Source organism: Megascapheus bottae, chromosome X (genome assembly GCF_031878675.1).
Source record: "Megascapheus bottae isolate mThoBot1 chromosome X, mThoBot2.hap1, whole genome shotgun sequence".
Taxonomy (NCBI): Eukaryota; Metazoa; Chordata; class Mammalia; order Rodentia; family Geomyidae; genus Megascapheus; species Megascapheus bottae.
The window spans coordinates 92,749,313-92,765,944 of record NC_143547.1 but is presented as its reverse complement, the minus strand read 5'-3'; the positions used below and the strand labels follow the sequence as shown (position 1 = coordinate 92,765,944).

The following is a 16,632-nucleotide window of genomic DNA, read 5'->3' as shown; positions in this document are numbered from 1 at the left end:
CACCCAGGCACTGGGTTAGGGTGATAGCCTTGAGCTGAAGAGTTCAGGGACAGTGCCCAGGGAGTCCAAGCCCCACAACCCTTCCTCCCCCCCAAAAAAGAATCAAAACCAACTGGGAAATCCTAAAAAAAAGTTGTAATTTTCACTCATGACTTGGATATCTGCTGCACAGACAAGGAGGCTAATTTCATTTCTCTGAGAACATAATACCCCCAACACAGACGAGAAAATGAAAGAACACACCACAAGCTGTATTTGCAAATCAAACACACAAGGGCAAAAATAACTTTTACTAATAGAAATTCACAACAGTCAAAGGTTCCCCTTCTTTTTCTAAAGTTTCTGAGTTGCAATTCTCTGAACTAACACCTGATAACAGACTTCAGTATTAATTTGCTACCTTTTCTAACACAGCAAACTACTTCTGGCATCTTACTCATCAATGTCATAACAAGATTCTATGTATAGGGTTTCATTTTATTTATGAGCACGGGTGCTCCTTCTTTTTGCTATCATCTCAAGGTAGGAAATTAGGTCTCGGCATCTGAATCTGAAAATAAAGAGAAAGATAAGCAAATAAAAGACATCCAATCAATAACTTGGGAAGCACTGTAGAACAAAGACAGGAAAGAGTACAACCTATGTTGAATGTAAAGAATGTTTTCGCATAGTAAATGACCAAAGAACAAAAACTTCCAACTGAGAATGTCTGGTTCAAGTCAGCATTTTGGGAGAACAGAAGACTGAGTGGGCCTGGAAATAAATCTGAGTTGGACTCAGAAAATGCCAATATGTTTTAAACATCATTTAGGTCAGCCTTGATCATGATTAAGAGCCAGGGATTTGGAAGCTCAGAACAATGATTCTTGTACACCCACTTTTGGTCCCAAAGGGCCAAGTTACTAAATGGAATGGGTAGTTCCTATTGCCACTCACCTTTTTGCTTCATCAATGGCATATTCAAGAAGTTCTTTCATCATGTCTGGAGGTCCTTGGTCAACCTCAAGTAACTGAAGCACCCTTTCATATTCTGAAAACAAAATAACAAATAACCCTTAGTGTTTTTCCAAACTAAAGTCAAACTTGATGAAAGCTCATCTCAATAACTATGAACCATCAAAGAATGTGTTTATGTCTTAAATACCTTAGTTCAGATTCTACCCCATAGTAATCTAATACAGATCAGTATGATCAGAATGGAAAGGAGGAAGGTCTAGAATACACTGTTCACAGCACAGAGGAACCAACATCAGTTATGTAAAAATGCAAATTGATAAAAGACTCCCTCTTCTGAAGCAGTTGACCTGATCTTATATGACCCCATGACCATCTCCTCTGGCTTATCATGAGCTATTTTACCAGTACTTACTTTGTCCCAACACCTCAATTTCCTTTGTGAGCAAATGTTTTATATCAGCAATGGAGGCCTCAGGTCGTGCTGGCAGGGGATCAGGCACCACAGCTGGTTTAGCCATTGCTTCAACTTTCTGGTCACCTGTGGAAAAGTTGCTGCTCAGATCCCTTCCTCAAACTGTTATCACTACCTTTGAGAAGCAAACTGTTTCTGCTGCTACCAGGGGTATGTTTACACATATAGAATCTAGTGGTTTTGGGGGAGCATTGCCTCCTTGCCAGTTCTGGGGGGCTTGAGCTCAGGGCCTGGCACTGTCCTCGGGCTTTCTCAAGGCAAGCACTATACCACTTGAGCCACAGCATCACTTGCGGCTTTTTCTGTGTATATCGTACCAAGGAATCAACCCCAAGGCTTCACACATGCTAGGCAGGCACTCTAACACCAAGCCACATTCCAAGCCCCTGCATAGGCTTTGATGGAACACTTTTCTACAAGGAGCCTTCATGAGGGCCCTCACCTTTCTCCATGGGCTGTTTATGGGTGGTGTCTTGGCTGCCAGTAGCACCTGCAAACCAAATGGGGAGGATGATCTGTGAGTTGGGAGGGTTTCATGGCACCACATAGGATAAACAAATTTATTTCAGAACATGAAGGTTTGCGAGAGAAAAAGCTCATGCTTGAGAGTTTCCCTCGGCATACAAATTAATATAAATTCTGACTCTCTGGCTCCATGAATGCATGCAGAAACCTAGGTAGATAAGACAATTTAGAATAACAGTAATACCAACAATACAATATGTTGGAAATGAACTTTACAACTTGGAAGGGTATTAAGGGAGGGAAATTTGGAGAAAAACATGGGAAGGGTTAATAATGTTCAAGAAGTAATGCACTCACTACCTTATAAATGTAACTGTAAAACCTTTACATATCACCCTGACAATAAAACAATTTTTTTAAAAAAGAATCAACCATTCACAGATCCTTGGCATCTACAATTGTCACCTTGACACAATTTGCTATAGAAAAGCTTGAATCTCCTGTATCTGTTATATCTGATAACTGTATTCCCTCAAACCAAAATCTTATAGGGATGATTCTGCTCATCTGTCAAACTTGCGTGCTTTTACTCCAATCTGATACCTCTATGTCATTTACACATGTCTGCAGTTTCAAGTACCATATTAGAGGCTGGAGATCAGCAGTGAGAAACATAGACAGGATCCATCTGTCATGGTGGCAGTGAGGTCGCATAGGAAGTAAAAAGTGGGAAGAAACACATTCACAGATGGGCTCATATTGGTTAATACTGGAGGAGGATGTGAAAGGAACCAATACAGGAAATATCCGTGGATTCTTGGTGGTAACAGTGCCTCCATGGAGGTGTCCTTATATAAGAAGGCAATAGTGCTAGCTTTACACATGCAGAAGGCAGTGACAGGATATGATAAAGGTCAGAATAGTAGCCACAATACAAAGAACCAGAGATCACAGAGTAAAGCTTGGAGGCAAAGAAAATGGTGAAGCAAGAACAGTGGTCAGAAGGTTCACAGCCTATGGATCATACTGTGGTCTAAGAGTGCTTAGGGTATGAAGGATTGTTTTCAGCATCTCCTGGAGTGGTATAGTGTAAAAATTTGCTTGTTTCATTATTCTGTTGGCAGGCTGAGAGTACAGATCTGCAGAGGTGAAAACTAAAAGCAGACTGATCAGAAAAGAACTTTTGGACCTAACTGGTGCTATGTCGTGCCAGAGGGGTTAGAAAATAGAAATATGTGCTTAGGAAATGATTACAATCAAATTATAGGAAATAAAAGGGAAAGGTGGGAAAAGACAAAGATGGTATTTCCCAATAAAGACAAAAACAAGGAAAATCAAAGTCCTACAAAGTTACCACAGTGGAGAGAGTGACCAGGTGGGAAAAAGTCTCCAGAAAAATGAATGACAATATCAACTTAGATTGTGGGTCTTGTCTAAAATAGAAATTGTGGTCCAGGAAGTGGTACTGTGGCTCAAGTGGTAGATCAATAGCCTTGAGCTGAAAAGTTCAGGGACAGAGCCCAGTCCCAAAGTTCAAGTACCATGACTGATAAAAACAAAGAAAAACAAAAACACAACAACAAAAAGAGGTTTCTTTCCTCTTGCACAGAAATGCAGGTACACCCACCAAAGATATGATTACCTTCTGCCTTTCCCTCTGTTAAGGTCTCAAGTTGGGGTTCTCCTTCCATTTCTTGTTTACTCTTGGGTGTCAAATCCTCAGTAGGCTTACCTGGGTCCACTTCACTTTCAGGTCCTTCAGAATTCTTACTTGCTTCCTTTTCCCTCATTTCCTGGAAAATTGCAAGTGATATATTCCTTTCACAACAAAAATCCAACTATCATACAACTGGAAACAGGAATAAAAGTGTCCATGGCAAGATAATGAATGAGACGTTTCCTCCATGTGGATGTATCACTGAATAGTCACTTAATTATATGAACATACAAAAATGTCAGAACCTTTCTTAAGGTGATCCCTCCAAAAGTTCCTAAGTGCTAAGAGAATATAGATAGCTTGTCTAGAAATGTGTCAAATATACACCAAAGATTTGTATTTAACTTTAAAGAAGTTATGTCACTGGCAGGAAAATGAATGGCACTAGAGATTATCAATCTTAGTAAAATAAGCTAATACTGAATAAGCAAATACTGAATATTTTCTCAAATATGCAGAATTTTGGGGAGGCCAAAAGACATGAGAGTAAAAAGGTATTATTAGGGTTGTGAAGAAGGAAAATGCCTAGTGCCGAGGTACAAAGTTCAAGCCCCACAGACAAAATAAAAATAATTAACCAAAAGTATCAATGAAGCCTTCCAAGTCACAATGGAACATTGCTGATAAATTGCATTATTAATAGAAAAATTTATAGGAAACAGAATAGATGGTTTTATTCTTGTCAAAATCAAATACACGCACATCTGAAATACAAAGCAGAAAAGTGAAACCTTCTTTCTAGGAGGAAGCCTCAGCAATGTTCAGGTCTTACACAAATTCTTTAGTAAAAGATAGCGTGAAACAAAACAGGGAGTTGCAGAAACTATTCAAATTATTTTTATATGCGCTGAATTGGAACCCAGAGTACATTATAATGGTATTTGTACTCAGGATCTCACATTTTCTAGGCAACACTCTACCAATTGACCCATGACTCTACTCCTTTTTAATTCATTTTTCAGATAGGGTTTTTCTTTTTATATGTTCAGGCCTGGCCACTTACAGATACCTAACAATCTATGGCTCTCCTCTAACTAGGATATCAAGATGCGCTGTTCCCTCTGGCTGATTGACAAATTCCATCATTCTGATTAATGCTTTCTTAGGAGGCAGAATTATAGGATTATGCCACTAGCTAAATTTTTATTTAACAAAATGACAAAAACTGTACATCTTATCTGGAAAAACAGGCCTTACACAGTATCTTAATCTGTGATCCCAGTTAGTGGGGAAGACAAGCTCAGAAGAATCACAGTTGAGCCTGCTGAGGCAAAAATTGAACCGGACTTCATCTCAACCAATGATCATAACACTGGTATCACTTATCTGAGAAAAACAGGTAGGTATGAGGATCTTGTTCCCAAGCTAGCTCCACCACAATACTGAAACCTTTCTTTTAAAATGACTCAAGTGAGGGCCGGGAGTCTGACCTAGTGGTTAAAGTGCTTGCCTAGCATGCACGAAGACCCGGGTTCAATTCCTCGGTACCACATACATAGAAAAAAGCCAGAAGTGGTGCTGAGGCTCAAGTGGTAGAGCTCTAGCCTTGAGAAAGTCCAAGGGCAGTGCTCAGGCCCTGAGCTCAAGTCAAGGACTGGCAAACAAAAAATGATTCAAGTGAAAAGACAATAAGGGTGAGAAGCAGATGCTAAACCTGGGTTGCAACATGCAGGCCAAGGGAAAAATACGCTATCCAAATCTGAAAAGCATGCAAAAGTTTCTACACTTAAACATAAAAATGGGGGGCCGGGAGTTTGGCCTAGTGGTAGAGTGCTTGCCAAGCATGCACGAAAATCTGGGTTCCATTCCTCAGTACCACATATATAGAAAAAGCTGGACACAGTGCTATGGCTGAAGTGGTAGAGCGCTAGCCTTAAGAAAGCCCAAAGACAGTGTTCAGGCCCTGAGTTCAAGAGCCAGGACTGGCAAAAGAAAGAGAAAGAGAGAGAGAGAGAGGGAGGGAGGGAGGGAAGGAGGGAGAGAGAGAGAACAGATAGATGGGGCTAGGAGTGTCGCCTAGTGTTTGAGTGCTTGCCTGGCATGCATGAAGACCTGGGTTCAATTCCTTGGTACCAGATACATAGAAAAAGCTAGAAGTGGTGCTGTGGCTGAAGTGGTAGAGCTCTAGCCTTGAGGAAAGCCCAGGAACAGTGCTTAAGCCCTGAGTTCGAGTCACAGGAATGGCAGAAAAAAAAACATAAAAATGTAAGTTCTTGAATGGTGACAGTGATGACTGAGTATCTAGCACTGCCTTGTTAGATAAGCTGCTAGGAGTGACCAATTCAAATATAGGCTCCAGAATCACTGCAGAAATGTAGGAAGTGCTCTCAAGTGTCTCAAAAATGAGGCCAAGCAAATGAATGTCTACTCCTAGGGCTAAGATAGAGCCCAGGTCACAACGAAGACATGTTCCCCACAAACTGCAGGATTGTACTACCTGAAACCTTCTTGTAAGACTCAGCCCCTTGAGTAGCTAGGATGACAGGTGTGAGCCACCAGTGCCTGGCTAAGGGTTAACGGAATTTTTCAGTGGCCCAAATCAGATAGACATGGAATGGCCTAGAAACTTCAGTAGAATATGAAATACCCCATTATGCCAAGCCAGGTACAGTGACCTCTTACGTGCTACAAGGATAAGAAATGAACAGGGAAGCTGGATATAGTGGCAAAAACCTAACATGTAAGAGCTTAATATAAATCATCAGGAGTTCCAGTCTAGCTGGGGCAGCACAGTGAATTCAAGGTCATTTGACATACACAGGTTAATGTTATGTCAAGAAATACAAGGGAAAGAAATGTAAAAAAAGGGGGGGGAGTCACACTCAGGTGCAGTGGCTAATACCTGTAATCCTAGCTAGCTACTAAGGAGGCTAAGGTCTGAGAACAGAGGTTCAAAGCCAGCCTGGGCACTAAAGGATTTGAGACTCTTATCTCCAATTAACTACTAGAAAATGGGAAGTGGGGCTGTGGCTCAAGGATTAAGGGTGGTAGCCTAAAAGGACAATGCTCAGGCCCAGGAGTACAGCAGTAGCCTTGAGCTGAACTGCTTAAGGACAGCACCCAGACCCAGAGTTCAAGTCCTATGACCTACAGAAAAAAAGTGTCAGTCATGAGTCATGAAACATTTATAATTATCATCTATGACTTTGTCATCTGCTATAGAATCCATGAAAGCAATAGGATTTCCCCAAGGACAATAAAATCCCCACCACAGTTAAGAAAAGAAAATGACAAAAAATGTCCTTTCAGACCAAACACAACAGAGACAAAGCATCTTTTACCAATAGAAATTTCAAGCATTTAAAGGCTTTGTTCCTTTTTCTTAACCTCTGGAATGTCATTCTCTTAACTAATATGTGCTTCTAGGCTTCAGCATCATCCTGCTACCTTCTCCCAAACAAAAACTATTTCTTGCCTCTAACTGATCTGGTCATAACAAGACTACATGTTTGAGCCCAGGTGCCAATGACTCACACCTCTAATCCAAGCTACTCAGGAGGCTGAGATCTGAGGATCATGCAAGCCCAGGGAGGAGTCCATGTAAATCTTTATTTCCTATTAACCACCAAAAATGCCAGACGCAGAGCTGTGACTAAAGTGATAGAGTATCCGTATTCAGTCAATCAAAACAAAACAAAAAAACTGAGTTTAAACCCCAGGACCATCCCCCTAAAAATATCCCTGTATTTAGGGGATTTCATTACCTTTGAGATAAACATCAATTTTTTTCAGTGTCTTCTTAAGATGCTAAATGAAATCATGATTTTGATTTTGAATACAGTGACTGGTCATTAAACAAACACATTGCCTCAGGGAGTACTGTGGGAGGTTGGGAACAGAGATTACCACTTACATGGTAGCTAAAAGACCACCCACCTCTATTGCTTCATTGGTAATATATCCAACATAATATATCTTCAATTCCAGAGTTTCCACGTGCACAAACAACTCTGCGACTCTTTCCTGTTCTGAAAAAACAGAAATCTCTCAGTGGTTCTCAAAAATGTAGATGAACCATAAGTCAACCATGATCAATCACCATCTAAGTAACTGTGTGTCATGGTGTAGGACATGACGCAGAGAGGCAGACAGAAAGAAACACACACACACACACACACACACACACACACACACACACACACACACACACACACACACACTTTAATTCCCTCAACTGAGATACTGAATCACATATAATCAGAAAACTTACAAACCATGATCAAGTAAGAATGAAAAGAAACAGTAAGTCTACAAGGATATCTTAGTCCCAGATAAGAAGGCATAAAATAACTGTAAAATAATGCAATTCTGGGGAAAGTTCCCCTTCCTCATATCCAGAATGATAAAAGAACAGTAACCCCCCTCCCTTTTTTGCCAATCCTGGAGCTTGTACTCAGGGCCTGAGCACTGTCCTTGGACACATTTTGCTCAAGGCTAGCGCTCTACCACTTGAGCCACTGCACCACGTCTGGCTTTTTCTGTGCATATGGTACCGAGGAATTAAATCCAGGTCTTTGTGTATGTTAGGTGAGCATTCTACCACTACACTACACTCCTGGCCCCTCACCCCTTTTTTTCATTACAATTCTCAAAACTTACTTTCTTTTAACTGCTTAAGTTTATTCCTAATCTCACGTTGTAGATAGGCATTTCTATCTTCAGGGCTTTCTGCTGCCACAGGTGGTGTAGGCTCAGCTTCAACTTTAGAGTCACCTGTAAAGCAGTCACTGCTCATATTTCCATCCCCAACTGTGTTAGCACTAGAAGCTTCTCATTGCCACTGCTAGCAGGGATGGGTTCACACACAGAATGCTGTGGACTTGCATAAGCTATGAAGGAACATTTCACAAGATTTCAGGTTATCCTGACCTTCCTCCATAGGCTCCTCATGGGAGTTTTGGCTGACAGCAGCACCTGCAAAAGAAACTCAAGAGGCCGAAGTGTGAGTGGGAGAGGTCCTCCTCATTCCAACCCATCCATATGCTTCCTTCCCACTAAATTGACTCATTTCATACCAGGACATTTATCTAGAGAGAAATCTCAGGCATGACAATTTGACCTCAGTACAACAGTAAAACAAACCTAATGCTTGTAGACTATCAATTTACGCAAGAATCTCAGTGGACAAAACTACAAACAAGTAAACATCCACTGATCCATGACATCCATGATTGCCTCACTGACAGTTCATATACAGAAAGTTCAAATTGTACAAGGTGTCCAGGTGCATGATAATCATGAAATCACATAAATCCACGGTGTAGATAATTCTGCTCATGATTTCCTTTTCTGTCAATGTTTGGGTGATTTTAAATCCAAGTTTGACACCTCTGTGGTACTTATATATAGTCTGCTATTCTAAGAACCACAGATGCAGGAGTCAGTAGTAATCAACACAGATAAGAACCACCCTACAATTACGAAGTTTACACTGTCATGGAAGATGTGTCACACAAGCAATGCCCAATAAACAGCAGCACATTCACAGCTGGAATGAAGCAGCTGTGAAGAAGCATACAAGCATGTTAAAGGAATAGTATAATGAAAATTCACAGCCGCCAATTGGTGGCAAGGCCTTTTTGGAGTTCTTTAAGCCTAACCCAAAGAGAAGACAGAACTGAGAAGAAAGTGACCATGAGCAGAAAGGGAATATACCACCTTCCTGTGAAAAACCTGCCTCCAACTCCCCTGCAGTGAACTTTTTATACTTATAGCAATTCTTAAAACTTTCATCACTTCAGAGGCATTTCCTTATGCTTGGATACATGCAGGTGGCTGCTCATCCACTAAGTGTGATTACCTTCTCCTTCTCCCTTGGTTATTGCTTTGGATGTAACAGCCTGAGTGTCTTTCTTCTTAGATGGTGATGGTGGTGGTGGAGGAGGAGGAGGACGAGGATTTATGGCTTCTGTAACTGGGTTCACTTCATTATCAGGCCTTTCAGATTTCTCAGCCGCATTGTCAGCCATTATTTTCTGGAAAACAGCAATGAACATATTCTACTCATGACCAAATTCAACAACTATAAAACTGCAAACTTCACTGAAAGCTTACAGGGAGAGTCAGTGAATGAGAAGTTATTTCCAGTTGACTGTCTCAGAGGACTGCACACAATCCATAGAAAAAACACAAAAACAGTGGTGGAGCATGCATGGAAAAGGATTCCTCTGAAAGTTCCTAACTGCTATATAAAAACACACTGGTGATAGTCTACAGAGTGTGTTTTCTAGTAAGCCAGAAAAAATCTGAAACTTCAGCTGGGAATTAGTGGCTTACATCTATAATCCTTCATCTCAGGAGGCTTGAGATCTCTGTGGTACAATGAGAGTAGAAAAAAATCCATGTGAGTGCCGGAAGTTTGGGCTAGTGGTTGACTGCTTGCCTAGCATGCACAAAGACCCGGGTTCAATTCCCTAGTACCACATACACAGAAAAAAATCCAGAAAGGGTTCAATTGGTAGAGCTCTAGCCTTGAGAAAATCCAAGGACCATGCTCAGGCCCTGAATCCAAGCCCAGAACTGGCAAAAAAAAAATCCATGTGAGAATTGAAGACCGTGAGGTCAAGCCCTGATACTGGTGCACACATATACACATACATAAGGAGAGGAAAGAGGGAGAAGAGAGGAGGGGGAAGGGTAAGGATTAAAAAAAAATCCATCATGGGAAACATGCCTACACATGAGGAAGAGGAGGGGGGGGAGAAAGAGGGGTGGGGATTTTACAAATCCATCAGTGGGAACATGGTCTTTTTTATAAATGACTTCCTAAAATAGAGACTCATTTTCAACCCATTTACAAAGTCAATACAAACCTGTTGCCAACACATAATAGGAATATAGTCAAACACCTAAAACAAATGTTTAGCAAAGCTCTTTGGCTCAAGCTTGTAATCCTAGCTACTCAGAAGACTGAGATCTGAGGGTATAGGTTCAAAGCAAGTTCCATCAGGAAAATCCATGAGATTCTTATCTACAACAAAAAACTAGAAATGGAAGTATGATTCAAAGTGGCAGAGCTCTACACTAGAGAAAAAAAAGCACATAGGCTTCACTATGGTATTGAATTCATACACCATGACCAAATAAAAAAAAAGTTCAGCAAACAAAAAGCAAATAGTGTGTGTATATGAGAAAAACTAGGGACTGGGATTTTGGCCTAGTGGTAGAGTGCTTGCCTAGTATGCACGAAGACATGGGTTCAATTCCGCAGTACCACATACATAGAAAAAAGCCAGAAATGGTGCTGTGGCTCAAGTGGTAGAGTTCTAGCCTTGAGAAAGCCCAAGGACAGTGTTCAGGCCCTGAGCTCAAGGCCCAGGACTGGCAAAAAAAGAGAAAAACTAACAAAATAAAAGACAATTGCAGCAGTTGACAAATGCCATACTAACTTGGTAGGATGCTCAAGTCCAGAAAACTGAGACCAATCTGAGCAAAATTCACATGACATCTCACTCCAATCCAATAAAGAACTGGTCACAATCATACCTAAAAATAATCCTAGTGAAGGCAAGAAACTTTAAAAAAAAAACATGAGGTTCAAGATACTGGGCAATAAAGATTCTATTTGAAAAATATGGAAAAAGGAAATGGAGGAAAAAGGAAAAACTGGGGGCATGGCTCAGGAGGTATATCACCTGCCTAGCAAGGGTGACTCACTAAGTTCTAACAAAAATGAATACATAATAAACTATATACATGAAACAGTAGAATTAAAGACTTGAGGGACAGGCTGGTTTTAACACGAAGATCTATGTTAACCACATCCAGAGAAACTGCAAGAAAATAACAGAATCTGTGTTAGATAGGTTACAATTCAATTTTTCAAATCTTAAAAAAAAATTGATCAACTGCATAGGGCTTCAAACAAAAAACTGAAATACAATTTCAACTATATTTCAAATTGTATTTCAATTTTTTCAGTCTGGAGGTACAGGGGGTCTTTTGAGATGTTTTTTTTGCTCGTAGTCTTTAGCCATGATTCCAGACTGGCCTGTTTTCGATCCATTTTGGAAATGGATAATGCACTTCTTTTCCAGGGATAGTTTGGAACCATAATTCATTGTCATTTCAGCCTCTGGGATAGTTACAATTACCTGGAAGAGCCATTAAACCTGTAGGGTGATAGCCTTGAGCTGAAGAGCTCAGGGACAGCACCCAGTCTCAGGACAAAAAAAAAACTGAGATAAAACAAAACAAAAAAATTGTAATACATATGGCAAATGGGGAAACATGCATGTGGAAAAGGAAGCCTTCCCCCAAAATTTGCTAAGACAAAACCGGATACTACGTCTTCAACAATTTATTGGAAAGCCTAAAACCTAAGCAGGACCAGAAAAATGCAAAAGCATATGAACTGGAAGAAAACCAGGCCCCTGGCATATATGCCTGTCTCAGGCACCTCTTTGGAAACAAACCCCACTGTCGAGTGTCAGTGTGGGTCAGGGCTACAGAAAATCCCACCAGTGGCCAGCAGAAAAAACTTGGCAAACTTCCTCAGGGAAGACCCCTCCCTCTCCCTTCCTTTCTCCCACCATCCTCAGGTGGGAGAGCAACTCACCCCACCTTGGCAGGAGGAAGCCACAGTCCTGGAATCTAAAAAGTCCAAGGAAGAGAAACTGGGAAAGAGCCACCAGGGGGTTTGCACCCACCCTGCTAGGACCCCCTTCCGCCCCCCCCCCAACTTAGGTTACCTGGAGCTGAAGAGCCAAGACACACACAGACACAAGCATGGACCCCAGCTACAGACCCAAAGGCTCTAGCCTACCGCACAGAATCCTCGATAAGGGCCCAAGGGGAAGCCCTCCACTCCAAGCCCCAACCACCACCCTAAAGATTCCCTCCCCCGCAAGCTGCCAAAGGGCCCAAGCAGAAGCTATAGCTTGGCGCCCCAACCAGGCCCCAGAGCCCCCCTCCTCCCAGCCCCAAAGAATTCACAAGATAGCCTGAGGGAAAGACTTCTGCTCAAAGCCCAACTTGACAAAGCCCCCTCTCGCACTCCACAGAACCTAGTAAAGAGCCCAAGGGGAAGGCTTCTGCTCACGCCTCAGAGCCCTCCCCCCCATAGAACCAGTGAAAAGGCCTGAGGAGAAGCCTTCCGCTCAAAGTTCCAACCACTGCCCCAGAGCCCTCTCTCCCCACAGTATTTGCGAACAATGCACAGTACAAGGCCCCAGAGCTCCCTCCCACCCCACAGAATGCAAGCGGTAAGGGCCCAAGGGGAAGCCTTCCGGTCGAAGCCCCAACCGCTGACCCAGAGATCGCCCCCCACTACTCACAGAACCTGCTCAAGGGCCGGAGAGGAAGCCTTCAGCTCAAAGTCCCAACCAGGGTCCTGGAGACCCCCCTCCCCCACCCCCCCAACCCTGGAACGGACACCATAAACAAGGCCCCGGAGTCGCCTCCCCCACCTATAGAACATGTGGTTAGGGCCCAAATGGAAGTCTTCTGCTCAACCGCCTCCCCCAACCACGGCCCCAGAAGCAGACCTCTCCCACAGAACCCGCCAAAGGCCCCAGGAGAAGCCTTCGGGGTCCGTCGAGTGAACCCGCAGGTGTGGCGGCAAACACCTCAGAGGATCCATGAAGTAAACCCACCCGGTAGACCTGGGAGCAAGTGACGCACCTACGCTGCAGGGCACATTGAGATTCCCGGGCGCAGACTTTTCTCCCAATACTTACCTATCTATGGCCAAAATGCCGACCTGAAGTGGAGAGACCGCGAGCACCTCCAAAATGACGGAGAAGCCACGCGCTTCCCTTCTAAAATAGTGGGGTAGGGACACGCCCCCTTCAAAATGGCGGGAATGGCCACGCCCCTTCTAAAATGGCGGGAATGGACACGCCCCCCCTCCCCCCAAACGGTTAAATAGCAGTATTCCCCGTTCCAAAATGGCGGGAAGGCAGCGTGCGTTTCTTCTCGCGAGTGATGGTTGCTATAGCATCCCGCCTCCCTTCTAAAATAGTGGGTTAGGGACACGCCCCCTTAAAAATGGCGGGAATGGCCACGCCCCCTACCGCCCCAAACGGCGGGATAGCAGCACGCCCCCTTCCAAAATGGCGGGACGACAGCGTGCGTCTCTTCCCACGAGTGTTGGTTGCTATAGCACCCTACCTTCCTTCTAAAATAGTGGGGTTAGGGACACGCCTCCCTTCCAAAATGGGAGGGGAGGCGTTTAGCACCATGCTTCCCTTCCAAAATGGCGAAGTAGCTGCTCAGCTTGATTATATTGGAATTATAATGGAATCATAGATGTCATAAAAGGGTGGAAGCAAGGCCTCACATGTGCCCCCTAGTGGTTTGGGGTGGAACTGCAGTGAATGTGTCATTGCTTATCTATAGCTCCATTGGAAGAATGTAGGCATCTTGGAACTTAAGACACTGGCATGCTACATCTGTCCAGCTCCAGCAAACCTAGAGAAGCTGGGGCTTATAACTAGAGTCTGATGTGCTGGATGCTGGTTACCGTACCCTCCAGCCAAGCCCCATTTCCTGTTTTCTAGAGGTTAACTGGAGGTAAGAGTCTCAGGTCTTTTTGTGTCCAGGATGGGTTTGAACCTTGATCTCAGCCTCCTGAGTAGCTAGGATTATGGGTGTGAGCCTTCTATGATTTGACCACTTGTTGCAAAGAAGAGGACAGTAGCAGGACTTCTCAAATGAGGTAGTAAAACAAGGGATCCCCGGGAAGTGAACAAATAATCACACCAACAGCAAGCTGCCATTTCAAAACAAATCAGTAGGGTCACTGCCCAACTTTTACTAAATTTGTAACATTCAAAAGGTCCACTGGTTTACATATTCAGTGTCTTTTGACTTTGGGAGGCAATTTTGCTTAAAAACACATACACCATAAGACTTCAGCATTAGTATCCTATATTCTCAAACACACCACACAGCTTCTTTCCTCTTATTGAGCTCTGTCATAAGAGGATTATGCATTTGTAGTTTATTTATCCTTTTCTAGATGCTTGTTGATTTTTTTTAGTGTCTGCTCCAAGTGTTTAATTAGCTCCCGGCTTTTGAAACTGAAAATAAAGAGAAATTTCATTATGAGTCAAGATACATCAGGGAAAACGAGGCATGGGATATAGCTATCAAGAATTCAAAGGCAAAACCTGTTAGCAATGGAAGCATGTAAGTTCTATTTTATGTTCTCTCATAATCTGTAACTTTTAGTGAGAGGAAAAAAAAATAATTGTTCTGTCCCTGGGAGCTGGCCTTCTTGCTCAGCTGATTAGTGTGATCTAAGATTGAAAACAGTTATTTTAGGGCGGGAAGTTTGGCCTAGTGGTAGAGTGCTTGCCTCACATGCACAAACACCCAGGTTTGATTCCTCGATTCCACATACAAAGAAAAGCCAGAAGTGGTGCTGACTCAAGTGGTACAGCACTAGCCTTGAGGAAAAAGCTGAAGGACAGTGCTCAGGCCCTGAGTTCAAGCCCCAGGACTGGTAAAGCAAAAAAAGTTACTTTAGGTAAATGATTGTGTTTGGCACAAAATGTGTTTGCTATGAAAAATACTTATCAAGATGCATTGTATTCATAAACTTCTTTGTTACATATCGCCTTCTCTGTACAACTACTTAGCGATAAGTTTTAACTTGTTATTGTTTTATTGTGCATATAAAGATGATGTACAGAGGGGTTACAGTTACATAAGTCAGGTAAAAAGTAAATCTCTTTTCGGACAATATCCCTCTATCTCACTCTCTCCCTGTGTTTCCCTGTCATCACCCACAGATTGTAGAGTTCATTTTCAACATAGTGTCTAGTGAGTATCACTGCTGCACTTTTTATTTTATGTAATATATATATATATATGTTGTGTGGGAGGGTCATGGGGTTTGAACTCGGCCTGGGTGCTGTCCTTGAGCTCTTCATCTCCAGGCTACTGCCTTACCCTTGAGCCAAGCCACACCTCCAATTTTCTAGAGGTTAATTGGAGTCTCAGGTCTTTTTGTGCCCAGGCTGGCTTTGAATTTTTAGAGGAATTTTTCTTCTCTCAAAAAATAAAGCAAAGGGGGGCTGGGAGTTTGGCCTAGTGGTGAAAGTGCTTGCCTAGCATGCATGAAGACCCGGGTTCGATTCCTCGGTACCACATACATAGAAAAAAGCCGGAAGTGGTGCTGAGGCTCAAGTGGTAGAGCTCTAGCCTTGAGAAAGTCCAAGGACAGTGCTCAGGCCCTGAGCTCAAGCCCAGGAATGACAAAAATAAATAAATAAAATAAAGCAAAGAGCATTGGTGGCTCATGGCTGTAATCCTAGCTACTCAGGAGGCTGAGACTTGAGTATTTCAGTTCAAAGCCAGAAGTTCAAAGCCAGCCTGAGCATGAAACTCTGTGAGATTCTTATCTGTAATGAACCACCAGAAAACCAGAACTAGCTTGTGGTCCAAAGTGGTAGGGCACTAGTCTTGAGCTGAGGAGCTTGGGGACAGTTCCCAGGCCCAGAGTTCAAGCCCCATGATTGGAAAAAACATAAAGCAATTACATACTACAGGATAAATACAAATTTGAAAAAGCCAAAACAATACATATCACAAGGATGAACACCTGTCTCTGAAGGAGTGCGGGAGAGGTTTGATCATATGAAAAACAGTAACTCGTGTGTAGAGGAAAATCCCAACTACAACAGTGATCCAAGTTTAGCCACAAAGCCTTAATCTCTCTAGAGCTGATAAAAAAGTATCACATCGGGCCGGGAGTTTGGCCTAGTGGTTAAAGTGCTTGCCTAGCATGCATGAAGACCCAGGTTTGATTCCTCGGTACCACATACATAGAAAAAAGCCAGAAGTGGTGCTGAGGCTCAAGCGGAAGAGCTCTAGCCTTGAGAAAGTCCAAGGACAGTGCTCAGGCCCTGAGCTCAAGCCCAGGACTGGCAAAAAAAAAGTGTCACATCAAGGATTATGAAATATACTACATGTCAGAACAAATGGAAGTACTTATTCTAAGGTAAATTCTACCATGCATACCCATGACATTAAAGCATTCATTGCCCTTGTTATCAAATGTGCCTATCCCTATGTC

General features: G+C 42.8%; 1 protein-coding gene across 1 annotated transcript; it reads right to left on the bottom strand.

Moving 5' to 3' along the window:
- Positions 1–146: 146 nt before the first annotated feature.
- Positions 147–11,372, bottom strand: LOC150041580 (uncharacterized). Its single transcript, XM_090327174.1, has 9 exons — positions 11,307–11,372; positions 9,412–9,586; positions 8,211–8,324; positions 7,488–7,579; positions 3,537–3,687; positions 1,872–1,919; positions 1,370–1,495; positions 937–1,030; positions 147–195 (listed from the first exon to the last, which is right to left on the bottom strand). The coding sequence occupies exons 2-9, from the start codon at positions 9,578–9,580 to the stop codon at positions 147–149; spliced, it is 843 nt and encodes a 280-aa protein (XP_090183300.1). The 5' UTR covers positions 9,581–9,586; positions 11,307–11,372.
- Between the last annotated feature and the right edge of the window lie 5,260 nt (positions 11,373–16,632).

What these genes read in the sequence shown, in the direction of transcription:
- LOC150041580 (XM_090327174.1), bottom strand. Translation starts at nt 9,580, where the DNA reads ATGGCTGACAATGCGGCTGAGAAATCTGAAAGGCCTGATAATGAAGTG. An exon ending in AACAGAGGGAAAGGCAGAAG is followed by an intron (nt 1,920 to 3,536) that starts GTAATCATATCT and finishes TTTGGTTTGCAG; the next exon opens with GTGCTACTGGCAGCCAAGAC. An exon ending in GCCATTGATGAAGCAAAAAG is followed by an intron (nt 196 to 936) that starts GTGAGTGGCAAT and finishes TTATGTTCTCAG; the next exon opens with AGAAATGAAATTAGCCTCCT.